Consider the following 27,991-nt stretch of genomic DNA (forward strand, 5'->3'; position numbering starts at 1 on the left):
GAGTGGGCAGAGCCTGGCGAGGTGTGGGGCAGGCGGGGGGCGTGGCCGCGATTCGCCGCGCGCCGGCGTGGGGGCGTGGCCGGGTTGCGGGGGTGCGCGCGGCCGGCTGGGCGCGCGCGGCGGAGGGAGGGAGCCGGGAGGCAGCGGAGGAGCGACCGCCGCCATATTAGGGACCGCGGAGCCCGGGAGCCCGTCAGCGGCGGCTGCGGCCGGGCTTGCGGGAGCTGCGGGGGCCGGAGGCGGGCGCTGTGCGGTGCCGGGAGAGGCGGGGTCGGCGGGAGCCAGCGAGCGACGGGAGCGAGCCAGGTGAGGCGACCGGGGTCGGGGACCCGCCCCCCGGGCCCTAAGCGGCGGAGCTCGACTGCGACCCCCCAAAACCGAGACGGCGGGGCAGGCTGCCACCCCCACCCCAGCTCAGGCCCCTCCAGGAGCCCCCAGTCCCCTCGAATGCCGCCTCCCAGGCCGAACTAGGCCCGGGTGACCTCAGCATCCCCGTCTCCCGAGTTAACACCCAAATCCCAGCGTCCCCCCCACGTCGGGGCCTGCCGTGACCCCCACCCCGAGCCACCTGCAAGTCGTGACCTCCCCGCAGCCGCAGTCAGCGTCCACCATTCTTTTTAAAATAGGCTGAACTCTACGCTCCCAACCAGGGGACCCCACTGCGCACCCCTAGAACAGCAGACCCCGCCTCCTAACCCGGGTAATTTCTCCCTGGCCTGTCATCCCCGGGACTTCCCAGTTCAGACCCTCCCAGCTTGGGTCCTGCCCACATGAAGCCCCCCCCCATGGCTGAGCCTGTTGTGTGCCATGGCTCGCCCAGGCCCCAACCAGCCCCTCGCCCCAGTAAAATGCAGTCTCAGCCCGGGACACCCGGAAACCTGTGTCTGGGGTCACTGTTGTGTCCACGAGTCCCCGCAGGTACGGGTTGAGTGCATGGGTGTCCCCGTCTCACCTCGTCTCTCTGATTTCTGCTCCTCCACCCTCCCAGCGTGCCCCCTGCCAGCCCCCATTCCCCCCAAATCTAGCTCTCCCACCAAAGCCTCAGACGAGCTAGCTATGTACAAGTCCTCCCTCCGAACTGAACCTCCGTCCTGCCCCGTGTCTTCTTCCAAACGCAAGCCTGACCATCTCGGATCCCTAGAATATGGAGTGCGTCCCCCATTCAGAGCCATTTTACCCCTACTCAAACCCGTGACACCCCCCTGCCCCCCTTCCACCGTCCGGACCTGTCCCCACCCCATGGCCTGAGACCCCCTAATGTGCAGATGTTCAGCCTAAATCTGTTTTGTTTTTTCCCCTGTTTTCTCCACCCCAAACTCATCCTCTGGTTCAGGGCGCCTCTCTCGTTCAGCTTCCCCCGCCCTGCCCCAGTCTACTGGGCGATGACCTCATGCCTCCCCGTGGTGAGGCCCCCACCCCAACCTATATGCTTTGAAGGAGGGTGATTTACCTAAGGGAAAATCAGCCACCCAGAACACACACCCCCGGCGTGAGGGCAGCCTGTGGGGCCTTTGAAGTGAAGGCCAGGTGGGCTCTCCGGGCGTGGGGGTGGGGATAGAAGCTGATGACATCGCCTGGGTTTGGTCCCTGGAGTGGATGTATGTGGGACCGTCTGTCATGCGGAATTCCGCGTGGGCCTCCTTCTGTGTCAGGGGCCGTGTGTTTTGGCGACACCCGATTGTTATTTCCTTTGGAATCCCAAGTGGAGGCAGGTGTGCTGGCCACTGGCTGCTGCCCGGCGCCTTGCACAGCGAGCGGATTTGGGTTGCAGAGGGTTTTGCTAAGGGTGCAGACATTTGCTCAAAGTCAAGCCCTGTACTTTACTGGAGAGGGGTATCTTGGCAAGGTGGTGCCCGCCAATTTGCCCCTGTAACTGCTTCCCAGGTCAAATTTCAGAACCTGTGCCCTGGCTGCAGGCAGTGGTGGGGGTGGAGGTGGGGATTTGGGGTTTGAAGGACGAGTTCCTAGAAGCAAACAAGCCTAATTGGTTTCAAGGTGGGGCTACCTTGATTTTCTTTTACTTTTTTTTCTTTTTTCTTTTTTTTTTCTTTGAGACGGAGTTTCGCTCTAGGTTGGAGTGCAGTGGCGTGATCTCAGCTCACTGCAACCTCTGCCTCCCAGGTTCAAGTGATTCTCCTGCCTCAGCCTCCCAAGTAGCTGGGATTACAGGTGTGTGCTATCACGCCCGGCTAATTTTTATATTTTTAGTAGAGACAGGGTTTCACCATGTTGGCCAGGCTGGTCTCAAACTCCTGACCTCAGGTGATCTTCCTGCTTCGGCCTCCCAAAGTGCTGTGATTACAGGCGTGAGCCACCGTACTCGGCCTTATGTTGATTTTCAAATCACCTACTGTGTAATGGGACTTCTGGTGAGGGGGTTTTGTAGACTGAGAACTTCTGGGTTTGGGAGGCCCAGAATGGGAATTGGTTCTGAGGACCTTTTGTTTGGTGTCACTTAGAGGAGAGAGGATGGAAAGGCAGTGTGTGAAGGGCTGCTCCCGGGGACTCCTGGCAGAGGTGAAGATCCAGGGGCTTGGTCTTCTAGGAACTCACCGATCCCAGCCCTGTCACTCCTTTCTCCTGGAGCAAAGCTCTCCACCGCCCGATTCTGTCCCCAGGGGACACTTGGCTGTTTTTGAGCCACGGGTGCTGCCCAGTGCCCCACTGTGCCCAGGACGGCCCCAGTACAGAAAGCAGCCTGTCCCCAGTGTCTGGACTGTGAGCCCCATGAGGGCAGCGAGTGCGCCTGCCTGGTGCCCGCTCCGCCCCCGGCCTGTGCAGTGCCCTGGGCCATGTGCTTGCCAGCAGCGCATCCCCTGCTGGCGCTGCCACAGGGACCCGGGCACCTGCCAGCAGGAAAGGGAATGTTTGACCTCGTCTCTGTTCTGCCCCCAACACCTCCCTGTGGTCACCAGTGACCTCCTCGTCAACTCCACATGTCACTGCCTTGCCCATATGTCACTATTCTCCCCAGCCACTGCACTCAGCACAGAGCCAGAGCCCCTTCCTGGGCCACTTAGGTTCTCGTCCAGGGACGTTCATGTCCCCAGCGGCCCCAGGTCCCTGTGTGCCTTGGCAGGTGACTGCCTTCCTCTGCCTCAGTGTCCTCATTCGTGGATGGGATGAGGGGCGCACAGGCAGCCTGCCTGGCCACGCCTCATTCAGTCACGCAGCCACCACTGACCACGAATGACATGCCACCCCAACAGTGAACGCCCCCACAGTGAACGCCCCCGCGCTCTCGGCTTCCTACTCCGTCTGGTTTTTCCTTCGGGCTGCTTCACTGGCCCTTCTTACTTTATTTAATTTTTCCTCGTAGCAGCTTTATTCGGATACACTTCTGCTGCCACATGATTCACTGCTTCAGAGCATGCAGTTCCCTGGTTTTTATATGTTCACAGGCTTGGGCCGCCATCCCCTCTGTCCAATCCTAGAGCATTCTCATCACCCCAGGAAGGAACCTGCCTTGACCCCATCCGCCGCCACCACCTGTCTCCCCTGCCTCTGTGGCTGGGCCTGTCCCGGACATTTCATAGAAATGGGATCCCACATTGTGTGGCCTTTCGTGTCTGGCTTCTCTCACTGAGCGTGATGTCTTCAAGGTGTCTAGGCTGTGGCCTGAGTCAGAGCCCTGCTGTTTTTCATGGTGGAGTCATGTTCTGTGGTGTGGAGGTACCGGGTTTTGTGCGTCTCCTTATTCAGTGAACACCGGTGCAGTTTCCAGTATCTTCCTGTTGTAAGTCCAGCGGCCACAAAGAGGCAGGCGCTGGTGGTTGTGTGGCGACCGTCCTTGTTGCTCTGTGACTGAGGCGCTGGTGCCTCCTCTCGCCGGCCGATCGTGTCTGATGGGGTCATCCCCATGAGCCCAGCTCAAGAGAGCTGCCTTCCAACCTTTCCACCTTGTCCTCCTGCCCCCAGTGTGTCCCCTCCACCCCAGCCTTCCCAAATTGCTGCACAGTTCTGATTTTTTTCTTTTGAGATAGAGTCTCGCTTTGTTGCTCAGGCTGGAGTGCATTGGCGCAGTCACAACTCACTGCAGCCTCGACCTTCCAGGCTCAGGTGATCCATCCACTTCAGTCTCCAGAGTAGCTGGGACTCTGGGTGCGCCACCATACCTGGCTAATGTTTGTATTTTTTGTGGAGACGGGGTTTCACCATGTTGCTCAGGCTGGTCTTGAATTCCTGGGCTCAAGTGATCCTCCTGCCCCAGCCTCCCAAAGCTCTGGGATTAGCGGCAGAGCCAGCATGCCTGGCGTCACTGCTGGGTTCTGGAGAGTGGCAGGCAGGCCGTTCAGATTCCTGTGCCGTTTTGCACACATTCCCTTCTGTTGTGAGTCTTCCTCTCTCCCAGATCAGATTTGGCCTGGGAACCTCTGTATTCTCATCCCCACCAGGCTTGCAGGCCGCTGGGTCAGTGGTGGAAGGATGATGGGAGCAGAGAGAGGGTGGGCAGCAGGCATCTGTCTGCTTTCACCAGAGGGCTGAGGAGTGTGGGAGGCCAGTGTTGGTCTGTTTGCCCTGGGGAGCAACTCTTCCACCTAAGGATCCCCCTCATCCATACATTCCCCACCTGGGTGACTCTGCCCCCACAGGACACTGGGCAACATCTTGGGACCTCTGCGCATTGTCACACCTGGGGGGTGCTCCTGGCATGGAGTGAGTGAAGGCCAGGGATGCTGCTCAGTGCCCCGTGTAGCCTAGGACTCCCCACCATGGACTGCGATCCGGCCCAGATGTCCCCAGTGCTGAGGTTGGGACCCCTGCCCTGAACTCCCTGGACTGGGTTTTTCCTGCTGCCGCCTCACCTCACCTGGGACCCGTGGGTGGGAGCTGCATGACACAGACAGAGATGCAGAGATGTGCAGGCCTCGGGAACCTGATGGGGCTCCATCCGATCCTGAGAGGCTGCAGGCTTGGTGCCGCGCTGCCTTCCTCCTCGCATGGGGCACTGCAGCCTTCTGTGCTGCTGCAGACCCGGGTGTCTTTTAGGTCTGAAGGTGTCACCAAGTCAGACAGGGCTATGGGTGCTCGGTGGTACCAGGAGGCTGGAGATGAGAAACCTCGGGTCTTTTATCTGCAGGCACCATTTGGAAGTGTGGAGAGCAGTTCTCACTGGAGTAGGCCGGATGTGGGAGCCGTCCCCACACAGGGCAGAGGGTGAGAGCTGCTGGCTGAGAACACCCTGGGGATGCTTGTCGTCCACTCTAGACTGCTGTTCACTCTAGACTGCCTGCCGGCCAGGTGCAGAGGCTCACACCTGGAATCCCAGCACGTGGGAGGCCTCAGCAGGAGGACTGCTTGATGAGCCCAGGAGTTCGAAATCAGCCTGGGCAATATAAGGAGACCCTGAGCCTCGTCTCTGTGTTTTAAAAACAAAGAAAAACAGACTGCACACCTGTGGGGCAGCAGCTCGGCTCTGCTTTGCAGCGCCTGGGTCGGCACCTAGAACCCACATGGCGCATGGCTGGTTGGTGGGGAGGCGGCGGCTGGCAGCTGGCGGCGTGAGTAAATGAATGACGCGCGCAGGGTATGGTCCCGGGGCCCAGGCACCGGCCCCCAGCAGTAACTGGCCTTGCCGTGGCTCACACGGGCACCCTGGAAGGCGCACTGTCCCTCGCCGAGGGTCTGGGCCCCACCCTTTTTCCCTGGCTACTCCTGGCTGTGTCTTTGCGTTGTAGAGGTCAGAGGCCGCCAGCTCAGCTTGTTCTTCCGTAGGTGGGGGTTGCTCCCTGCAGAGATCTCTGTGCCTCAGCGGTCTCTCCGCTAGGTCCTGGCTCTGGTTCTGGTCCAGAGTCCACCTCTCCCCTGTGTCAGTCCACCCCTGCAACCACGGCCACCTGCCCCAGGAGCCCCATTTCTCTGATGTCCTTCCTCTTCTCTGGCACTGACGGGGGCAGCATGGGAGGAGATAAGTGTTGTGGTCTGTGGCCAGGAGGTCACTGGGGCAGCATCCTGGCTGCCAAGGCACCCCCATGCCCAAGGATGAAGGAGCAGGGAGCAGTCTGGGGACCTTCATGCACCTGTCATGAGTCCCGGGCCCAGCCAGCATCCACTGAGCTCCTCCGGGGCCCTGTGCGCAGCTGGGAGTCCTGGGCCCAGCCAGCTCTCGCTAAGCACCTTCTCTGGATCAGGCTGGATGCCTGCCGCCCCTTAGACCTCGTGCCTGAGTTCACAGCTTCCTGGGTGCACAGCACTATCCCTGCTTAACTGATGAGGAGACTGACCTCCCAGGAGGTGAAGCTGCCCAAAGCTTCGTGGCCAGGAAGGGTTGAAACAGGGACTCAAAGCCTGGGCTGGTCCCGTCGAAAGCCCACACTCTTTCTGATGGACCCTGCTGGAACCTTTTCACGGGACTTGGTTTACTTCCATGGGAGGGCACAGGGAGGGCTGGCGATAAGGGTATCTGGGTGCTTCACCTGCCTTGGGCCCCTGGAGCTGCAGGGCCAAGGGCCTCATGTGCTGGGTGGTGTGGTGCTGGTGGGGGGCTCACATGTTCTGACAAGGCCATCTATGTGGCTGGCACGGCTGCCCCCTTAATTGCATCATGACACTGAGGGCATCCAAATGGGACCCGAGAGAGCCATCTGGAGTCCTCTTCTGAGGAATGGCTGGGAATGAGATCAGTGGGATGAGTGATGCTTGTGAAGCCATGTTTCATGAAGGACACTCCTGGGTGCAGGGCAGGAGGCAAAGTGCCCCAGAAACTCCCAGATCCAGTGAGAGCAGAGAGCGGATAGCTGGGCCACCCCCCATTTTTCTTTGGGGGGTCTTTCTCATCTGGTGCTTCTCCCCAGCCCTGCAGAGGATGTCTGGACATCATGCGCAGGCACCCAGCACAGTCCCTTGTCTCTCACACGAGGAGAGGGCTCCCTGAGAGGCAGCTGGGCCAGGGCCTCATAGGTGGTCTGGGTGCACCTGGGACCTCTCAGGCAGGAGCATTTTGCAACTTTGCAGGGGTTGGGACCTGCAAGGGGCCGTGAGCCGGCCCGTCCCCCGGCTCTGTCACCGTCATCCAGTGATCCTTAGTCAGACGTCTCCTGCCGGAACCCCTTTGCGGAGACTCCAGCAGGAAGCACTGCCTTGCAGCTTCCCCGTGGGCAGGGCCGGGCCGAGTGCTGAGTCGGGGACGCCTCACCTCCTGGGGCAAGGGTCAGGGAGTGGGCACAGAGCCAGACCCAGACTGGCTGGGTTCACGTCCCAGCTCTCCCCTCACCAACTGCACAGGGACCTTGAGCAGAGGGTGCTGTCGCCGTCCCTGAGATGCGGTGGCGCCTGCCCACCTGCTGTCCCGAGGACATTCAGGCATACTGAGTGCTTCCAGCTGTGCCAGCCGGTGGGCCCGGGCAAGGTTCGCCTCTGTCCTAGCCCCATGTGTGTTCCGATGCTCTGCCCCTGGGCCAGGAGCCCGCACGGGACATGGCGGCACCCATGAGGCTCTGGTCGGTGTTCCCTCCTCCCTTACCTGCTCCATGTCCCCTGTGGGTAGCAAGTGCCACCCACCTGCAGGCTGGAGTTACCCTTACCCAGGGCAGTCTGCCCCGGTGTCCGCAGGGCCGGGGTGGGGGGCGCCCTGGTGTTTATCACAGGTGGCCTGTCCAGACTATAGTCAGCCTCAACACATGAGTCATAAAAGATCCGTCATTGGGATGTTTCAATTCCTTTTGTCCGTTAAAGAACCTGAAAAAAATTGTGACAACAGTGGGGACCAGTTTTTCCAGCCAAGCAAAGCCTTGCAGGAGTAGGAGCTTGGCTGAGCCTCCAGGAGCGGAGAGCTGTGTTCCTGAGGAAGACTCGGCACCGGGTGAGACCTGGGGGCTTGCACCAGTGGTGTTCCCAGGCCCTGTCTACACGACACACAGCCCCTCATGCTTTGCGTCCCCACTCAGGGACACCACAGAGTCGAGCCTGGAGACAAATCGTGCCACGTCATTGGCCCCCACAAACAATGCCTTATCGGCTCCCTTTCCTCGTCTCCCCACTGGTGCAGTGGGGGTGGGGGCTGGGGGTTCCTGGCCACACTCTTCAGGTCTCACTCATTCGAGTCACTTCCCTGGTCTTGCCCTAGAGCAGGGTCTCTGCCCCTGCACCCTGTGGACATTGGGTCCGGATCGTTCTCTGGGGTGCGATCATCCTGGGCACTACAGGGTGTTGAGCAGCGTCCCTGGCCTCCACCCACTCCACACCAGGGGCACCCCCAGTCATGCCAACCACAGATGTCCCCAGACATCACCATATATCGATACCCTGGGGGCAGAATTACCCTGGTTAAGACCCCCTGGGTTATGGGATTCCACAGACCCCCAAGAGACTCTGCATCCCATGATCCTCTGCCCTGCTGAGGTCCCAGGAGGCTGCACACATTGAAATCCACACCCTAAGTGGGCGGGAGAGAAGGTGAATCTCAGGAGCTGGGGGTCCCCCTGGTTTGTGCTGTCTGCCCCATCGGAGGCTCATTCTAGTGTCTGGTGTGAGCAGGGGCCGACTCCATTTGTTCCCACATGTTTATCCCAGGGCGTCTCCCTCTGTACAGGGGCCCTGTCACTGCGTTGTCAGGTGACCGGGTCATGCCCATTTCCCAGGGGAACAGGAAGAAGCTTGGAGACTGAAGGCTTGCCCGGGGCAGTGGCAGCAGGGGGCCTCCTGGCTCTTCATTCTGGGGCCCAGGGGGTGAAAGGTGGACCTTTCCTATGAGTTGCCCCATTGGGTCTGTAGGACCCACAGGGCAGTGCCCTGCCAAGGGAATGGGGCAGCAGGAAGCCTGGTGGCCCAGGGCCCGGGTCCACCACCCAGACCAGGGCAACCAAGTTGCAGGTGTCGGCCACACAGGCAGAGCCACAGCAGCGTCCCCACCAGGCACCCCTGGGCCAGGGATGAGAACCTCTGCAGGGCCTGGCAGAGCACGTGTCATTCACCGATTCACTGCTGATTGGCAGCAAGGGTCCGGGTTGCTGCTGAACTCCCTCTATCCAGTCTGAGCCTTTCCACATGGCCATGCACGTTGTCCGTGCTCAGGAATTACTTAACAGCAACTTAAGATCCTGGTTTCTCTCTCCTCTAACCTTTTATAATGAAACCTTCCGAGCGTCCGGCAGAGGAGTGAGAACGTGGTGGTACCCGGTCTCATCTGGTGTCCGCCTGGCCCATCTCTGCCCGCTGGTTTATTTTTTTGAATAGCTCACAGTTCATGTGATTCAGAATTCAAGAAGTACAAAGTGAGGTGCCAGGAGAAATAAGGCTTCCTTCCTCCCTGATCCCCGTCCTCTCCTTCCTCTCCCCACCTACCCCATGACTAGCCGCTTTTCGAACCTCCTGGGAGCAGTGTGCTCTGCACGGTCCGTTTGTCTGTGCAGTGGGTCTTGCAGCCTCTTCCACCCCATCTGGTGGCCTTTTGCGCCTTCCACTATGACAGGCTGCTGCAGTGACTCCATCTCTGCACACGCACGCGGAGTTTCTAAGGATAAATTCTTAGAAGTAGAAATACCACACCACAGAAAATGTACATTTTTTAAATTTTGGAAGCAATTGCCAAATTGCCTTCCTTTGAAGCCGTAGCAGTTTTCGGCTTCTGCCAACCATGAGTGCGTGTGGCTGTCTCTCCCCACGCCTGGGCTGGCGAGGCCGAGTCCCCCAGCCTGCAGCCTCCCCCGTCTGACAGGCGGGAGGGTGGTGTCCTCGGTTGGACTGGCAGCTCCCAACTGCGAGGGAGGACTGGTCCTTTCCCAGTGCGGTTTGTTGGTGTCCTTTGCTTCTTTGGGCTCTCCTGTGGGTGGCCGATGCCTCCCCCAGTTTGTCATCTCTTTTTTAACTGTGTTGGTGGCGTGTCTGCCCTGCGGACTCCCAATCTTCCCGGTGTTGAATTCCACAGCCATGTTTCTTATGGCTCCTGGATTTTGTTCTTCCTGCAGCGCGGCTGAGCGAGGGGCTTGGAGGGGTCGCTGGGGGTCCCGGAGCTGAGCTGAGGGCCGCTGGCAGCACCGGGCAAGTGTCCAGGTGAGGTGCCCTGGGAGGCCCCAGGCCCGGGACCCAGGACCCTCTAGATGTCGGAGGTGGACGACAGTTTGCACACCCGCCGTGTGCGCCCCTGCCCTCACTGCAGGGACAGACAGGAGCTGGGTCTCAGGCTGCTGGGCAGGCCTGGGCCCTGTGGTTTTGCCCACCAGCCTTGGCAGCATGAGTGAGTTGTGTGGCCAGTACACTGTGACGGCTGCCGCCCGCCTGCCAACATCTGGGCCACTGGTTCACAGCATCTCTGTTGCCCAGGAGGGCTCATGAGGTGCAGCCGTGTGCTGCTGGGCAGCGATGTGTACCAGGGGCCGTGTGCAGCTGCAGCTGGTGCTGTGTGTACTTGCTTTCAGTGCTGACTTCAGGGCAGCATCAGTGTTCCGGGGAAGTGGGGGATGATATTTAGCCAGTCGCAACCAGACTCTGCCAGCACGTGCCTCAGTGCACGCAGTTACCGCCGCTGCTGCTGGTCACGTTTGTTTACATCCTCTCATTCTGGAAAAATGCTGGCCAGGTGCGGTGGCTCACACCTGTAACCCCAGCTCTCTGGGAGGCCGAGGTGGGCAGATTGCTTGAGCCCAGAAGTTCAGGACCAGCCTGGGCAACATGGGAAGGCTCCGTCTCTACAAAAAATACAAAAGGTGGCTGGGTCTGGTGGAGTACGCCTGTGGTCCCAGCTCCTCCAGAGGCCGAGGCGGGATGATCACCTGAGCCTAGGAGGCAAAGGCTGCAGTGAGCCATAATTGCACCACTGCTCTCCAGCCTGGGCGACAGAATGAGACCCGATCTCAAAAATAAAAATTCTGGCCGGGCCCTGTGGCTCACGCCTGTAATCCTAGCACTTTGGGAGGCCGAGGCAGGTGGATCACCTGAGGTCAGGAGTTCGAGACCAACCTGGAAAACGTGGTGAAACCCCCGTCTACTAAAAATATAAAAAAATAGCCGGGTGTGGCGGCGCATGCCTGTAATCCCAGCTACTTGAGAAACTGAGGCAGGAGAATTGCTTGAACCGGGGAGGCAGAGGTTGCAGTGCGCCGAGATTGCACCACTGCACTCCAGCCTGGGCAAAAAGAGTGAGACACTGTCTCAAAAAAATAAATGAATAAAAATTTTAAAAAGATAAAAATTCCAAGGCGCTCCTGTTTGTGCAGTGTTTACCTGAAGGACTCACACTTAGGTCTCTGGAAATGAATTGCATCGCTAAGGTCTCTGTGAAACAAGATAAACAAAAAAGCGTCATCTGAAACGCTGTGATTTGTAACTAAACTCTTTTAAGTTCTTTTTTTTTTTTTTTTCCTGAGACAGTGTCTTGCACTGTTGCCCAGGCTGGAGTGCAGTGGCGCAGTCTCGGCTCACTGTAGCCTCCACATCAGCCTCCTGAGTCCTGGGACTACAGATGTGCACCACCACACCCAGCTAGCTGTTTGGTTTTTTGTTTTTGTTTTTGTTTTTTGAGACACAGTCTCACTCTGTTACCCAGGCTGGAGTGCAGTGGCACGATCTCTGCTCACTGCAACCTCAGCCTTCCAGGTTCAAGCGATTCACCTGCCTCAGCCTCCCGAGTAGCTGGGATTACAAGCATGTGCCACCATGCCCAGCTAATTTTTGTTTTTTAGTAGAGATGAGGTTTCACCATGTTGGCCAGGCTGGTCTCGAACTCCTGAGCTCAGGTGATCCGCCCGCCTCAGCCCCCAACAGTGCCTCTGTCTGTACTTTGTGTAGAAACGGGGTCTTGCCATGTTGGCTGATCTCGAACTCCTGGTATCCTCCTGCCGTGCCTGGCAGCTAAGTTCTTTAATGAATAAGATTTGCATTGTGAAGTTTTTCCATTCTTGGAGAAGGCCTGGCCAAGGATACTGAAGGTACAGAAGCCGGAGAGGTTCCCACCAGGACAAGGGAAGGGCTGGGCCTCACCCCCAAAGTCAGATCTGGAGCAGGGGCGGTGCTGGCATGGACTGCAGTCCTGGAGCTGTTCCACTTATACCGCGCTCCCGCGCCCGTGGGTCCCTTTGCGAGGTGCCAGGTCTTGGGGAGACTGTCCTGTGCTGGGGTTTGGAGTCTGCTGGTGCTGTTGTCCATCTTCCTTTTCCTTTGGCAGCTGGTTGTTGGGGGCCACTTTTACAAATGTCCTTCCTTTAGCAGGCATGATGGTGCATGTCTGTGGTCCTAGCTACTCAGGAGGCTGAGGGAGGAGGATAGCTGGAGCCCAGGAGGTGGAGGCTGCAGTGAGCTATGATCAAACTACTGCGCTCCAGCCTGGGCGACAGAGCAAGAGACCCTGTCTCCATTAAAGAAAGTGTTTCCTGGCAGCACATGCCGCTGCCTAGGATGCTTCTCCACCAGCTTGGTTTTCTCCCACCGCCTCCTCCCGCAGGGAGCTCACTCCAGTGGGTGGGTAGGTCTGTGGCCCTCTTGTTGGGAGGGCTCCCGTTCGTGTGTGTCGGTCAATGAATGACCCTCCCCACCACATCCAACACAGTATGGGGCTGTCAGAAGTCAGGGGCCTGGGGGCACAGAGAGGAAAGAGAGAAGGCAGGGCACCCTTTACGGGGCTGGGCAGAGAGAGGGCCTCCAGGACCGTGGGGAGCATAAGTGTCTCGGGAAGCCCCATCCACACCTGCCACCCTCTGAAACATTCAGTCGCACTTGCAGAGTCCCTGTTGCTCTGCAAGGTGGCCTAAGCACAGGTCCTGGGGTCAGGACCCTACGCCCCTGGGCAGTCCGGATCGTCTCTGCCCTGCGGCAGCCGGGTCTACGTGGTGAGTCGCCTGCTGGCTGCATGGGGCCTGTGAAGCTGTCAGTGCTGGGCGACCTGCATGGAGCCGATGGTGGTGGCTGATCTACCCCGAGGAGGGCGGAGGGCTGGCCTCTCTCTGGCCTTGGATTTGCTAGACTTGAACAAGTTCCTCGCCTCTTGGCTCTGGGATTCCTGGAGTCTGAGCAGCGGCGCTCTCACCCCCGCACTGAGGCTCAGTGTTCAGGTCCTGCCTGGTTTTTGGTGTGCCAAGGGGTACAGGCTACTGTCTGGGCGCTGCTGCCTGTGAAGCAGATGTTTCCAGCTGTCCTCCCCGGCCACGACTGAAGTCCTCTGTGGCTGTACTCACCACCTCTGCACGGCCTGGACGTAGCACTGCGCTTCCGACGGAGACCCCCCCCACGAGCCCCTGCCCCAGAGTGGGGTTTTCATGCCACAGTACTGCCTTTGAAAGTGGCCTCTGCTCCGCGGTTTCCTTTCTGTAAGTGCTGGAGGATCTGTGTAGATCCCCCTTCATCTGCGAATCGGTCCCGGGGCGCCCACACCCACTGGGGCTCAGGATCTGCGTAGATTCCCTGTTCATGTGTGAGTCAGTTCCGGGGGCCACACCCACCGCTCTCCTGGGGCTCAGGTCTCTATAGCCCCTCTGGCTCCAGGCTCGGGAAATTGTCCCCCAGAGGCTGTCTTCACTGGGGACAGATGCTTAGGCCTCTCCTCGTCCTGGAATGGCCAGTGCTGGCCCAGGAGTGGTCGGGTGTGGTGGGGACACGTGGGCCTTTGGGGCTGCAGGAGGCGGCTGTGCCCTGTGGAGAACCAGTGGGGAATGTGGGTTGGGAGAGGCCAGTCTGGGTGAGGGAGAAGGGCGTGGGGAGGAGGCTGGTGACGTGATCTGGCCCCGGGGGGGCCGTGGGGGCAGGCTGGAAGGAGGGAGAGCTGCTGGCCACTGCTCTGTAGCCGCGTGGACCACCCCATGCGTTGGGCTGAGCCACGTAGAGAGCCCTGAGCCTTCTATGTGGCCATGGGCATTGCTGCTCTGCACTGGCTGCTCTGCACTCTGCCTTCCTGTCCTCATCTGCACAGGCGGCGGGTGCTGGCACCCCGTCCATGAGGCCTTGCAGAGGGGACATGAGATAAGCCATGAAAACCCACTAACACAGGGCTGTGGGCTGCACGCGCCTGTCCCTCAGAGCCTGACTGGCCCCATGTGGCCGAGCCGGGGACCCCATGTGTCCCGTGACTGCAGGCCCAGGCAGCGCTGCCTGCGGGCTCTTGCAGAAGAAACAGCCCTGCGGTTGATCCTATCTCCAGCCCCAGGCCGGGAGCTCGTCAGAGGCCTCCTGGGGCTGTGGAGGTGGCAATCAGGCCGACCACCTCAGTATCTCAGGACAGAGTGGTGCTCAGGATGACAGGAGCAGCAGCAAACCCGCATGGATCTGTCCCTACCTGGTGACGCAAGCTAGTGCCTGCCTCGGGTGTCTGTTTCCTAAAAAAGCAGGTGTCGCCTCGGCCCTCCTGGTCTCTGTGAGTCGGCCTCCTCCAGGGCCCTCCCAGGTCTTTTGTGTCTGGTGTCTCTCAAAGGGTGTAACGTCCCCAGGGCGTGTCCACGCTGTGGCCTGGGTCAGAGCCTTGCTCCTTTCATGGCTGGGCTGTGTTCCGGCGTGTGGAGGGCTGCGCTGGTTCGTCCCTCACTTGTTGATGCGTATGTAGGATTTTGCCGTATTTTGGCTGTTACGAATTGTGCGTCTGTGAGCATTTGTGTACCAGTTCCTGTGCCTTCCCCGTTCTCCTGGGTATGTATCTAGGAAGTGCTGGGTCCCATGGTAACTGTGGGTTTCTCTTCCTTAGACATAACTTTATCATCACTTAATGTCAGTAGCAGAATGGGACACAGCTTTCATCACTGAGAGAGTCTCTGTGTTTAATGGTTGAGGAACTTACCTGCCAAAGAAGTCACCAGGGACTGGGGAGAGGGATGGGGAGTGAGTGTTCCATGGGGACAGAGTTTCAGTTTAGGAAGATGAGAAAGTTCTAGGGATGACGGTGGTGGTGGCTGCACAACCACGGGAATGTGATTAATGCCACTGAACTGTCCTTTTTTTGTTTTTTTGTTTTTGTTTTTGTTTTTTTGAGATGGAGGCCTGCTCTGTCACCCAGGCAGGAGTGCAGTGGCACAATCTCGGCTCACTGCAAGCTCCTCCTCCCGGGTTCAAGCGATCCTCCTGCCTCAGCCTCCCGAGTAGCTGGGATTAAAGGCATGCGCCATCATACCCGGCTAATTTTTGTATTTTTAGTAGAGACGGGGTTTCACAACGTTGGCCAGGCTGGTCTCAAATTCCTGACCTCGTGATCCACTCGCCTCGGCCTCCCAAACTGTTGGGATTACAGACATGAGCCGCCGCGCCCGGCCGGAACTGCACACTTAAACGTGGTCAAGATGGTAAACTTTCGGTAAATTTTTTCACTTTTTTTTTTTTTTTTTTGAGACAGAGTCTTGCTCTGTCTACCCAGGCTGGAGTGCAGTGGCATGATCATAGTTTACCGCAGTCTGAAATTCCCAGCCTCAGGCGATCCTCCAGCCTCAGCCTCCCAAGTAGCTGGGACCACAGGTGCGTACCACCACACTTGAGCCCAGGAGGTGGAGGCTGCAGTGATCCGTGATTGTGCCCCCTGGGCAACAGATGGAGACCCTGTCTGCAAAAAGAACCACTGTATTTACAGACCAGCAGCCTGCACGTGGCCTCGGGCTGTGGTTTGCTGGCCCTGGTGGAAAGAGCGTTGTTTCTAGGCTACCTTCTAGCTCCAGTGCCTACACGGACCTTCACTTTGTTCTCGTGCAAACCCCCTTCCTGCCTCGGGCTGTGCATCTCTCTCTGGAACGTTCTTTGCCGGTCTCCTCACTGCCACTGTTCTTCACGCCTCAACATAAACGCCGCCCTCTTAGAGGGGCCTTCCTGGTTTGGCTGAGCCTGGTCCCGTGTGGGCTCTGCATGGGCCCCTGGATGTTACCTTGGTTGTAGCTGAATGCGGATGTGGCTTGTCCACAGGAGGCTGATGTCCCCGGAGCCGTGGCCTGGTCTACCTGGGCCTGGACCCACATGGCTGACCCGGGGTCTGTGCATGGCCAGCTCTTGCACACTGCCTTAGAGCTGGTGTGGTTTGTCGAACCCCCTTGCACACGTACACACACGTGGGTCCCCGTGGCGCCTCGAGACATGGAGGCTGCCCACGCTCAGGGAAGAGTCCTTGCCGGGACCTCCAGGATTCTTCCGAGCCTCCGCCTCCCTACCGGGGCCTCCAGGGCAGAAAGCCCCTTTCCCGGGCAGGAGGACAGGGTGTGGGATGTACTGGCTGGGAGGGTCTGTCAGCAGCAACTGAGACCAGGGTTAGGGGAGCCTCACCCAGAATGAGGCTGGGGCTGGCAGGAGGTCCCCACAGAGGAGGCAGGAGGAGCCCACAGTCACTCTGGCTGCCAGGGCCTGGAGGTGCAAGTGAGCCCGTGGTCCCCGGGCGACTGGCCCTGCCCCACTGACTTCTCCTGCCCTTCCCGCCACAGGCTAACCTTGCCGCAGGCCGAGACCTGCCTCGCCATGGACCAGGACTATGAGCGGCGCCTGCTCCGCCAGATCGTCATCCAGAATGAGAACACGATGCCACGCGTGAGTGCCCCTTCCCCGCCCACCACTGTGGCTCCCCCTCCCCCAGCTGCCTCTGCCCTGGCCAGCAGCCTCGGACGCTCCCACTGTTGCTAGAGCCCCACGAACCACTCAGGTCCCAGTCCCTCAGGTCACACGGGGCCTCTGCCACCTGGGCTGTCGGGGTTGCTGCCACCCCCAGGGCCGTAGTCAGAGCCCAGCGGGGCTTAGATGGATGAGGAGGCTAAAGGCCCGGAGTAGTGGAGCTGGGGTGGCCTGCAGAGCCTTTGGGGACACCCGTTCCTGTCTCCTAGCCCCAGGTGCATCTGGAACCCTGTGGGATTTGGGGGACCTGGCTTTGTCCTTCCTTGTGCTCCATCCCTCCTCCCCAGCCCAGCTATGTTTGTCTTGCCCTGCGCTCCGGGCACTCCACTGGCCACACAGGGTCTCAGGGCTGGCATTCGGGGCTGGCGCCTGCTGTATGACAGCCACATCCCTCACCTGCCTCCCCACGCGACTCCTGCCGGGGGCTGAGGGGCCAGACTCCCGTTGCTGTCTATACAACACGAAGCCTGGGTCAGAATAGCACGAGGCTTAGCCTGGATGGCCACCAGCCCCTCCCCGTGACAGACGCCTGAGCCATCATTCTCAAAGACTAAGTTGCCGTCGTCCCGAGTCCCTCCCCCATGGGCTGCTGACCTGCACAGATGGGTCTGAGGGGCATGGGCCTCTGGGGAGGGGCTGCCCCATTGCGGCTCCCTCAGCACCGGCACCCTCTGTGCCCAGGCATTGGGTGGGCCTGGGGCAGGCTCACCTTCAAGGCTTAGTTCAGCTTCAAACCCCAAAGCCTGGGTCCCAGGACCTGCAGGAGCCCACCACAGCCGCCTTCGCCCCTGTGCAGCACGGTCCCCGCAGGGCAGAGTCAGGGACGCGGATCCGGGATCCTGCATGGTGTGGCAGGGTCCCCGTTGGTGAAGGGATAGGGCCACTGCAGAAAAAAAGTGGCACAGAATTAGAGGGGTCTTTGCAACCTCAGGGATTTCAGACAGAGAGGCACGAATACAGGGGTATCTGTGTGCACAGACAGGGTCTGAATACACAGGTATCTGTGTGCACAGAGAGGGTCTGAATACACAGGTATCTGTGTGCACAGACAGGGTCTGGGCACCACAGCGCCAAGCAGCCCTAGTGCTGGCCCTCGACCTCCAGAGCGCTCTCGGGGCTGCCTGGAGGACAGCGGGAGCCTGTGCGCCCTGTGTGCCTGCGGGCCCAGCAGTGCATGGGAGGGTGGGGCTCAGTGCGAGGACCCAGCACCCTCCACCCAGTGCACTTCGAGTTTCACGGACGCAGCCAGGCCAGGGTGTGAACTGGTGAACAGGAGATGGGTGAGGAGCGGGCATTTGCAGTGTGGGAGAGCTCCCCACACACCCGGCCCGCCCTGCAGTCACCCAGCACAGCCTGGACTTTATGACACAGAACCACCTTCTGACCCAGACGGAGTGCCAGGCTGTGGAGAGACAGCCCTGGAACCCTCCAAAGTGTCAGGGCCATGACAGCGTCACAGGCTGGGGGCAGGGAGCTGTGACAGCAGACAGAATTTTATCCTACATAAGCCTGTGTTTCCTGGGGCTCCACCAGAGAGGCCGCAGACGGGGCCTACGCAGCACTTGCAGAACCTCTCCCAGTCCTGGGGAGCGGGAGTCGGGGGTCATGGTGTGGGCAGGGCCACATTTCCCCTCAAGGCTCCAGGGGAGGACCCTTCCCGCCTCTCCCAGCTTCTGGGGGCTCCTGCTATCCGTGGCTGTGCCACATCGCTCTGGCCCCTGCGTCCGTCCCGGAACCGTCTCCCTGTGTCTTTGTGTCCGTGTTTCCCTCTTTCTCTGAGGATGCTTGTCCTCAAATCAGGCCCATCCTAATGGCTTCCTCTTGGGTGTAATCACCTCTGCAAGAAAGTCGTGTGCACACAGAGTCCCATTCCCAGGTAGCAGGGCTCAGGATTTCACACTATCCTCTTTGGGACACTGGTCAGCTCATAACAGACTCCTCATAGAAAAAGGATGGCACGGGGACAGTCAGATGGGGTTAGAGGGTTAGATGGGTGTTGTGTGGCGCGGGGGCAGTCAGATGGGGTTGGAGGGTTAGATGGGTGTTGTGTGGCGCAGGAACAGTCAGATGGGGTTGGACAGTTAGACGGGTGTTGTGGGTGGCGTGGGAGCAATCAGATGGGGTTGGAGGGTTAGACGGGTGTTGTGTGGCATGGAGGCAATCAGATGGGGTTGGAGGGTTAGACGGGTGTTGTGGGTGGCACAGGAACAGTCAGATGGGGTTGGAGGGTTAGACGGGTGTTGCGGGTGGCAGGAAATGGGGATGAGGGGACCACACTCCCAGGTGGTTCTGGGCACAGCTGTTCTATGTCTTGTGCCGTCAAGGCCTGCATCTTTTAGAAACAGTGAATGCGTGGCATCCGCGCAGCGCTGGGAGGGCAGTCCGGGTCTTTTGCTCCCTGGCTCTGTCCCCTCTGCCATGGCCCCCATTCCTGCCATTCCATCCCGTCCCATGGCCCTGCCCTCTCCACCCTCCTGCCTGGCAGTGTTTGGAAGCCGAGCCTGCCCGTGGGCCTGGCACCTCCTGGAGGCTTCGGGCACATAAATCCCTGACCAAGAGTGACTGTGGCTGCACTCGGGTTTGCAAGATCAAAGCCCTCTTTGCTCAGTGGCCGGGGCTCTCAGTGCTGAGAACAGGCCCCCGCTGATGCCCTTCAGGTCACGGAGATGCGGCGGACCCTGACGCCTGCCAGCTCCCCCGTGTCCTCGCCCAGCAAGCACGGAGACCGCTTCATCCCCTCTAGAGCTGGAGCGAACTGGAGCGTGAACTTCCACAGGATCAACGTGAGGGGCCGGCCGGGCAGGAGATGGGACCCCCCGGGAGGCCCAGGGCCCCTCCTAGCCTCCTTGCTCTAGAGCCAGGAACAAGCAGGCACCTCAACCCCTCCCTCTCTGCTCTCCTCCCTGCAGGAGAATGAGAAGTCTCCCAGTCAGAACCGGAAAGCCAAGGACGCCACCTCAGACAACGGCAAAGGTTAGGGTCCCAGCCCATCCGCCCTGCAGGCCCCCACCCTGCCCTGCCCTGCCCCACCTCACCGCACTGTGCTTGGTGCCCGCAGATGGCCTGGCCTACTCCGCCCTGCTCAAGAATGAGCTGCTGGGTGCTGGCATCGAGAAGGTGCAGGACCCGCAGACCGAGGATCGCAGGCTACAGCCCTCCACACCTGAGAAGAAGGGTCTGTTCACGGTGAGCCTGTGGCACCCCCCAGGAACTGGTTCCCAGAGACAGCTTCCCCAGCCCCCACCTCCCGGGCACCAGCTCTGCTTCCCCGAGCCTGTTCCTTGGGCCCGGCCACGGCCCAGCTTCCCACCCTCCCACCCTGACCCTGCTGCTCCTTAGCCAGGCCAGGGGCCCTGGTCCTCTGGGATCTGAGGCTGGAGACCCAGCAGGTAAGCTGGGAAGTGGGGGTGCAGGAGGAATCCAGGCTCAGCCTCTTGGGCTTTTTCTCCCCACACCAATGCTACCTGGGGTCCCGAATACCCAAGACGGTGGGGTCCTGCCCGCAGGAGGCGGCACTGGGTACTCCCACAGGGCCGCACTCTGTCCACATGATCTGGGAGCCCAAAGGCAGAATCACACAGAGCCTGGCTTGGTTCCCTGAGAGAGGGCGGAAGGGGTGGGGGTCCACAGTCCCTGCCAGGAAGGCGCCTTCCTGTTCACAGCTGCTCTGCACAGGGTCTTAGCGCCTGCCTTAGGGCTACGAGCTGTACCAGGAGTGTGGGCTGCTGGGGTCCAGCTCTGAGGGTCCTACGGCCTGGGCGTCCGCTCAGCTGGCGTGTCCCCCACTCTGCAGTATTCCCTCAGCACCAAGCGCTCCAGCCCCGATGATGGCAATGACGTGTCTCCCTACTCCTTGTCTCCCGTCAGCAACAAGAGGTGGGTGTCCCTGTGGGTCCTGGTGGGCGAGGCTGAAGGGGGCTTCCCAGGGCATAGTGGCCTGGAGCTGTGATGTGTCCTCCCCCAGAGTCCTTAGCCCCCCATGAGGCCATGGTCAGTAATAGAAGTGTACACCAGGCCTAGAGTGGCCCAGAGACCCCCTCACCGAGGGCACACCATGGCCTGGCAGTGTTGGCCTCAGACAGGGGGCAGTGTAGTCAGGAAGGGCTGCCTGGAGGAGGTGTGGGCAGCAGAGCCAGCACAGCTGTGGAAGGGAGCCCAGAGCAGCCAGACACCTGAGGGTGAAGGGCTGTGGGGCCGTCCCCAGGTTAGGATCACGTGGTGGTGGTGGTGATCGGAGGGGCCGGACTGGGCTCCTGGGACTGGCGCGGGAGGAGGTACTTCCCATGCGTTTGCAAGAAGTTACCCAAGTGCAGTGGCTGACGCACGCCACGCGGCCGCCTCTGCAGCCAGAAGCTGCTCCGGTCCCCACGGAAACCCACCCGCAAGATCTCCAAGATCCCCTTCAAGGTGCTGGATGCGCCCGAGCTGCAGGACGACTTCTACCTCAATCTGGTGGACTGGTCGTCCCTCAATGTGCTCAGCGTGGGGCTGGGCACCTGCGTGTACCTGTGGAGCGCCTGCACCAGCCAGGTGGGTGCCGCGTGGGGTGTGCCTGTGCACGAGGGCCTCCCCAGCTCCCAGCAGACCTCAGTGTACCCACTGGGATCCGGGGAGCATCAGTACGAGCCAGGCGCCTGCCATGGCCCTCCTAGCCAGGGCCTCCCAGCCTCCCAGCCCCCCAGGCCCCCCGGCCATGGCCCTCCCCGCCAGCAGTGGCATCTGCAGCAGCATGGGGTGCCCACTGGAACCACAGTCTCTGTTCAGCTCCATAAAGGAGAAGAGACAGGTGTCCCAGCCTGGCTGAGCCCAGGGGCCACCATAACCACCGAGTAGTCACTGTCCTGGAGTGGCCTCTGGATGCACGGGGCCTACTGGTCCCTGCAGGAAGCCTGGGTTGCTGGTGCAGGGCAGCAGCAGATACTGCTGAGGTGGGGGTTTCAGGGATAACGCCATGCGAGTAGTCTCGGGAGAGCGAGAGTTGGCGCTTCCTCCCATCATCCGCTCGTCCCATGCAGGCCTGTGTCCCCTGCGTCTGTGTCTTTTGTCCACATCCCGGTTGAGCGTGCCAGGTCCCAGCAGTGACCAACCCAGAGACCCCACGGGCCTGGAGTGATGAGAGAGTGAATGAGTGGACAGGAGAGTGGATGGGAGAGTGGGTGGGTGAGTGGGTGGGAGAGTGGATGGGAGAGTGGATGAGAGAGTGGACAGGTGAGTGGACGGGTGAGTGAGTGGGAGAGTGGACGGGTGAGTGAGTGGGAGAGTGGATGGGTGAGTGGACGGGAGAGTGGATGAGAGAGTGGACGGGTGAGTGGACGGGTGAGTGGATGGGAGAGTGGACGGGAGAGTGGACGGGAGAGTGGATGGGAGTAGTTGAGGGAGTGGATGGGTGAGTGGATGAGAGTGGACAGGAGAGTGGATGAGAGTGGGTGGGTGAGACAGTGGAGGGGTGAATGTACACATGGATAGACTGGGGCTTCGAGACCAGCGGCAAAGCTCACACTGACCTCTGCCTCCAGGTGACGCGGCTCTGTGACCTCTCGGTGGAAGGGGACTCAGTGACCTCCGTGGGCTGGTCTGAGCGGGTGAGTGCAGAGGGCTTGGCCCCCACCTGGGAGATCTGATGGGGCCCTTGACCATGTTGGGGGCCTTGAAGACCCACAGGGGCTAGTGTGTGGCCTGAGGTCGCCTGTGTCCAAGCATAGGTCTGTGTCCCCAACTGTCCCCGGCCTTGGTGTGGTCCTGGTGGAGGGAGTAACAGGGATGAGCAGGCACCCGTCAGGCCCCCAGAAAGGATGGCAGGATCCGTGGGGAAGCAACACCCCGGTTCCTTCTGTGGGACCTGCCCACCCAGGAGTCGCTCCCCTGGAGCTCCAGTTTCCACTCAGGGTGGAGTGGGTTTTAGTTCCATTTTAGACTACGATGAGAACATCCCAGCAGCAGCTTTGAAGCATGTCATGGGGAGGGCCTGTGCCCCCTGCCCAGAGCTGCCCAGGGCTGCCCCTAGTGCTTGTAACCCCTCGCTGTGTCCAGCGTGTACACTCACCCTCCCTCCATCCACATAGATTTTCATGCGCCTCAGTCAGTTGCAGACAGCCACACGTGTTGCCCAGCTCCTGGGCATGTGTGGAACCTGGAGCTCGGTGTCTGCAGTTTCTCCTTCCCTCTGTGTGACATGTCCCTGTGGGAAGGTCCACGTACCCTGAGTCTTGGCTGGACTCTGACAAACCCAGGCGTCGCATGCGTGGGGCGTGCCCGCCACCCCAGAATGTGCTGAGGGGATTTAAGCTTCTTCCAAAGAGACGCGCATTCAAGAGTCTTTAGGGAAACCGTCCCAGAGCCCCGGTGAGGGGAGAGCCTGGCGTGACCAAGTCCAAGCCGGGCAGTCCCCGGGCCACACCTGACGCTGGTGCTCTGCCCGTGCCTTCGCTCCTAGGGGAACCTGGTGGCGGTGGGCACACACAAGGGCTTTGTGCAAATCTGGGACGCGGCCGCAGGGAAGAAGCTGTCCATGTTGGAGGGCCACACGGCACGCGTCGGTGAGGTGCCCGGGTCCCATGGCTGGTGAGCTCCCCAAGGCCCCAGCTCCCCGAGGCCAGGAGAGGCTCACCCCTACTTCCGCCTGGCCTCCAGGGGCGCTGGCCTGGAACGCTGAGCAGCTGTCGTCCGGGAGCCGCGACCGCATGATCCTGCAGAGGGACATCCGCACCCCACCCCTGCAGTCAGAGCGGCGGCTGCAGGGCCACCGGCAGGAGGTGTGCGGGCTCAAGTGGTCCACAGACCACCAGCTCCTCGCCTCAGGGGGCAACGACAACAAGGTACCCCTGCCCCGAGCCTGGACTTCCCCTTCCCCAGGAGCCGCACCCCTCACGCTGACAGGAATGGTGAAGCCTGGGCTGGGGGTGGGCGTGGGGCCCACTCCACAGCCATCAGCAGGGCCCTGGGCTTGTCCTTCCTGCTTAGCCAGTCCTGCCCTGTGGCACAGGGTGACGAGTGTGTGCCCCCAGGGGTCCTTGAGGGAGCAGCAGGAGGGGTGTGGGGTGGGGTGCCAGGGCAGGTTATCACCCCTGTGAGGACCGGCCTATGGGACCACAGGGCTGGGACAGCCCCGGCCTCACAGCCCCTGTCCCCCAGCTGCTGGTCTGGAATCACTCGAGCCTGAGCCCCGTGCAGCAGTACACGGAGCACCTGGCGGCCGTGAAGGCCATCGCCTGGTCCCCACATCAGCATGGGCTGCTGGCCTCAGGGGGCGGCACAGCCGACCGCTGCATCCGCTTCTGGAACACGCTGACGGGACAGCCGCTGCAGTGTATCGACACGGGCTCTCAAGTGTGCAATCTGGCCTGGTCCAAGCACGCCAACGAGCTGGTGAGCACGGGTGACCCAGCCTCCCACCAGGCCTCAGGATGTGTGTCCTGCTGGCCCCTTGCCTGCCATCTGAGAGCGGCCTGTGGGGAGATGGGTCAGAGGCGCTGAAGGGAGATGGAGGAAGGAGGCTGGGCAGGGAGGCAGGGAGTTGTCGGGGGTGGAGGGGGAAGGCAAGGCCCCTGGGCCCCATCAGGGCCTCACCTGGGGCAAGACTTGGAGCCTCTGGGCCCTCGTCACAGCCACACCTGGCGGCTCTGTGAGGAGCCGGGGAGCTCCCACAGCTGCTTCTGCTGAGAGGGGAGGCCCAGGACCAAGTGGGCTCTGCGGAGCACCCTGGCCTGCTTCAGCCACTCCAGGCATGCGTCACCAGGAGAGTGTCAGGGATGACTTGCAGGCGGGTCAGAGGGGCTGTGGGCCCTGTGTGGGTCCTTGTTGGGCTCCAGCCTTTGGCGGTGGGTGGAGGGGTACACCTGTGGCCTTCACACCTCCCAGACAGACTCAGGAGGCAGAGCCACATCCCCGTATCCCCTGCTCCTCCCGGGCTGGCTGGCGGCTCCGAGCTCTCTAACGGGCTCGGGCGGGTACATAGGAGGCAGCAGGCATAGCGCCCGGCCTCGTTCCCCCCACCGACCGCGGTGCCCCCTCCACCCTCCAGGTGAGCACGCACGGCTACTCACAGAACCAGATCCTTGTCTGGAAGTACCCCTCCCTGACCCAGGTGGCCAAGCTGACTGGGCACTCCTACCGCGTGCTATACCTGGTGAGTGCACTCCAGGCACTTCAAGGTGCCCCGGGATTCTGGACAAACTGCTGAGGCCGCCCCAGAGCACCTGTCCTGTGTTCTTAGGGAGGGTGGTGTGCAGATGTAAAACCCCGCGGGACCCAGCACCGGGGCTGGCTGTCGGGGCATCTGGTGCTGGTTGAATTGCCAGCGTTGGAATGGGCTTTACCGAACTCCCCAGCCCTGCAGGTGTGGGCCCTGTCCTCCTGGAGGACCTCAGCCTCTTCATTTGTTTATTTTCCCCAAAAAGAGGGGTGAAGAGGAAGGCCAAAATTACCTCACACCTGACCACTCAGATGACCCCGTGGCCGTCCTTGCAGTAACTGTGTGCACGTCGCTGGAAGGGGGCCAGGAGGCGTCCTTGACCCTACGTGCCCTCACTGGCCAAGGTTTTATTTCTTCCCTGAAAAACATGTTTTGTGCTTTCATCCGCGCATCTGACAGTCCCTCATCTACTCAGAGTGGACGGCCCCACCTTGCAAAGGGGTGTCCTTTGTGTTTTGCAAAAATGCTCCAACCTTGGCCAGGTGCGATGGCTCACGCCTATAATCCCTCCACTTCAGGAAGCCAGGGTGGGAGGATCGCTTGAGCCCAGGAGTTCAAGACCAGCCTGGGCAACGTAGCAAGACCCCGTCTCTACAAAACCTTTTTTTAAGTGAGCCAGGTGTGGTAGTGTGCACCTGTAGTCCCAGCTACTCAGGAGGCTGAGATGGGAGGATCACCTGAGCCCAGGAGATCAAGGCTGCAGTGAGCCAGGATCGCCCCACTGCACACTCCGGCCTGGGTGACAGAGCCAGACCCTGTCTTAAAATTAAAAAAAAACAAAAAGACTCCAACCTTGGTTTCTGCCTGTGGTGGCCCCAGCCTGCTCCTCCCTCCTGGTCCCAGAGTCTGGGCTCTGCCCATGCAACCTGGGTTGGGGGTCCCAGCCACCCCACACCTTGCTCCCCTTTCCTTCGGTCCCCCAGCACTGTCCTGAGGCACCTAGAGGCCCGGTGACATGGGGTGCTTCCCTCCTGTCCACAGGCAATGTCCCCTGATGGGGAGGCCATCGTCACTGGTGCTGGAGACGAGACCCTGAGGTTCTGGAATGTCTTTAGCAAAACCCGTTCGACAAAGGTAAAGTGGGTCGGTATCAGCGCCACTCGCCCCCGCCCCAGCCTGTCCCAAGGTCGTCCCTATCCCCACTGTCCTCTGGCGTACCCTCCCCTGGGTCCCCCCACCTCCGAGCTTCCCTTACGTCAAATTCCGGGTCATGTGTCAGGGGCAGTGTGGCAGGCCGAGGCTGGACCGGCACCTCCCAGCCCCTCAGGACCAAGCCCCACAGCCTCAGGTTCCCTCCTGGCAGCTTCCTCCCTAGGGTTGCGGCTCAGCGCGTCTCCCACCCCCATGTGTCTGCAGGAGTCTGTGTCTGTGCTCAACCTCTTCACCAGGATCCGGTAAACCTACCGGGCAGGACCGCACCACGCCAGCCATCGTCGGAAGACCCCAGCTCCTCAGCTTGCATGGACCCTGCCTTCCCAGCGCTTGTCCCCCGAGGAAGGCGGCCGGGCGGGCGGGGAGCTGGGCCTGGAGGATCCTGGAGTCTCATTAAATGCCTGATTGTGAACCATGTCCACCAGTATCTGGGGTGGGCACGTGGTCGGGGACCCTCAGCATCAGGGGCTCTGTCTCCCTTCCTAAAGGGCAAGAACCACATTGGACGGTCCCAGCTCAGACCGTCTGTACTCAGAGCGATGGACGCCCCCTGGGACCCTCACTGCCTCCATCTGTTCATCACCTGCCCACCGGCGCCGCTTGCTCTTCCTGGAACTGCCCGCGTCTGCACGGAACAGACCACCAGATACCAGGGCTGATTGGTGGGGGCCTCAGACCCCCGGTTGCCCGTTCACGGCTGCAGTCCCACTACGTCAAACCCAAGGCCAGACCCAAGGCCAGACCAAGACGTGTAGGCCTGGGCAGATGGCTCAGGGCCACTGGCGGAACCGGCCTGTGGATCCAGGAGACAGTCCCCGCCTGGGCTTCACGGCGTCCTTGCAGCCACCTCTGCTGTCACCGCTCGAAGTAGCAGTCTCTCTGGAAGCATCTGTGTCACGGCCGTCACCTGGCAGGCAGTGGGCTTCAGATGGGCCTGTGCATCCTGGCTGAGCGTCGCCCTCACACCGGAGGAGGACGTCTGCTCTGGACTCGTCACCCCAGGAGAACTGAACACGGGCCTGCTCACTGCCCTGGCTGGAGAGGAGCACAACAGATGCCACGTCTTCGTGCATTCTTCAACACGTGCCCTCACCGGGCCAGCGTCCCCCTTCCCCTCGCAAGACTTGCGTCCCCCGTGCCTGCTGGGTGGCTGGGTCCTGTGGAGGCCAGCGGCGGTGTGGCCCCCGCTCCCAGGCTGCCTGTGTCTTCGCCTGTCCTGTCCACCAGCGCCAGCGGCCGTGGGGAAGCCAAGGAGACCCAAGGGGTCCAGGAGGTGGGCGCCCTCCGTCCTTCCAGAAGCTTCCCGGGCTCCTCTGTTCCTCTGTCTCATGCTCCCAAGCCGCACAGCAGGCGGGGAGGGAGGCAAGGCTGGGGAGTGGGGCCTGAGCTGAGCACTGCCTGCCCCCCAACCCCTTCCCATTTCACTGGTGGAGACGTGGAGAGGGTGGGGCGGGCTGGAGTCTGAGGGTCCCACCCGCCATCCTGCTGTGCTTGGGAACCCCCACTCCCCACATCCCAATAGCCTGGTGTCCCCAGTGGGGTTGGTGTGCATGTGTACATATGTATTTGTGACTTTTCTTTGGATTTGTTTTGTGTTTTTGTTGAGCAGTCCTGGAAATGTTTGAGGCTAGACGGGGAGGGGCCGGGACCCACCCACTGCTCCTGGGAGACGGGGTCCTGGTTTTAAAGCCCCGTCGTTTCAAGTGGGTGGATCTTCCACATTCGCTGGAGAGACTTTCCCCACCTCTGTCTGGCGGGTGTGGACTCTTCGCCGCCTGCCCGCGCGGGGGGAGCCGGTGCACGTGGCAATGTGGATTTTCCGTGGTCAAGGTCTTACTGTTTCGGGGTTTTTAAATAGGAAAACCAACCCTGCCTTCGCCCGTGCCCGCCCTGCCCACAGCGGCCCCTGCAGTGCCAAAGAGCCGCCTTGTCGCTGTGGGCCTCGGGGCGTGGCCGGCTCAGGGCACAGCCCACGGGGGCCTCCGAGGCTCCTCCTGGGACCGGAACCGCCGCGGGGCTGGAGGGAAGGGGCGAGATTTGTGTTGGGGCTGGTTCTGCCCATGCTAGCGGGGCGGGGGACCTCCCAGGACAGATCAGCCTTCTTTCTCATGTAATGCAGTGACGCTGTCATTAAACGTGTGGATTCATGTGTGG

At 60.8% G+C, this 27,991-nt stretch overlaps 1 protein-coding gene and 1 non-coding gene across 4 annotated transcripts; one reads left to right on the forward strand and one right to left on the reverse strand.

Moving 5' to 3' along the window:
• Window positions 1-94: 94 nt before the first annotated feature.
• Window positions 95-27,984, forward strand: FZR1 (fizzy and cell division cycle 20 related 1). Of its 3 annotated transcripts, none has more exons than XM_003914653.4 (14): window positions 95-306; window positions 16,311-16,413; window positions 19,152-19,277; window positions 19,404-19,467; window positions 19,553-19,680; window positions 20,288-20,370; window positions 20,841-21,024; window positions 22,011-22,076; window positions 22,928-23,030; window positions 23,125-23,309; window positions 23,626-23,859; window positions 24,515-24,619; window positions 25,667-25,768; window positions 26,042-27,984. In XM_003914653.4, the coding sequence occupies exons 2-14, from the start codon at window positions 16,345-16,347 to the stop codon at window positions 26,081-26,083; spliced, it is 1,491 nt and encodes a 496-aa protein (XP_003914702.1). In that variant the 5' UTR covers window positions 95-306; window positions 16,311-16,344; the 3' UTR covers window positions 26,084-27,984. The 3 variants fall into 3 exon arrangements, with proteins under 3 accessions (XP_003914702.1, XP_009191406.1, XP_031515984.1); XM_009193142.3 differs by having other exon boundaries at window positions 25,667-25,759; XM_031660124.1 differs by lacking the exons at window positions 25,667-25,768; window positions 26,042-27,984 and adding an exon at window positions 24,891-25,651.
• On the reverse strand, window positions 14,595-14,663 carry LOC116271776. The gene has a single exon (XR_004180526.1). It is a non-coding gene; the product is annotated as a small nucleolar RNA SNORD38 (small nucleolar RNA).
• Window positions 27,985-27,991: the final 7 nt, after the last annotated feature.

This window comes from Papio anubis, chromosome 20 (assembly GCF_008728515.1).
Source record: "Papio anubis isolate 15944 chromosome 20, Panubis1.0, whole genome shotgun sequence".
NCBI classification, from domain to species: domain Eukaryota; kingdom Metazoa; phylum Chordata; class Mammalia; order Primates; family Cercopithecidae; genus Papio; species Papio anubis.

Excerpts from the sequence above, each read along its gene's own strand:
- FZR1 (XM_031660124.1), top strand. The coding sequence starts at position 16,345 with ATGGACCAGGACTATGAGCGGCGCCTGCTCCGCCAGATCGTCATCCAG. Across the intron at positions 16,414-19,151 it reads ATGAGAACACGATGCCACGC|GTCACGGAGATGCGGCGGAC; the intron begins GTGAGTGCCCCT and ends GATGCCCTTCAG. Across the intron at positions 22,077-22,927 it reads CCGTGGGCTGGTCTGAGCGG|GGGAACCTGGTGGCGGTGGG; the intron begins GTGAGTGCAGAG and ends CTTCGCTCCTAG.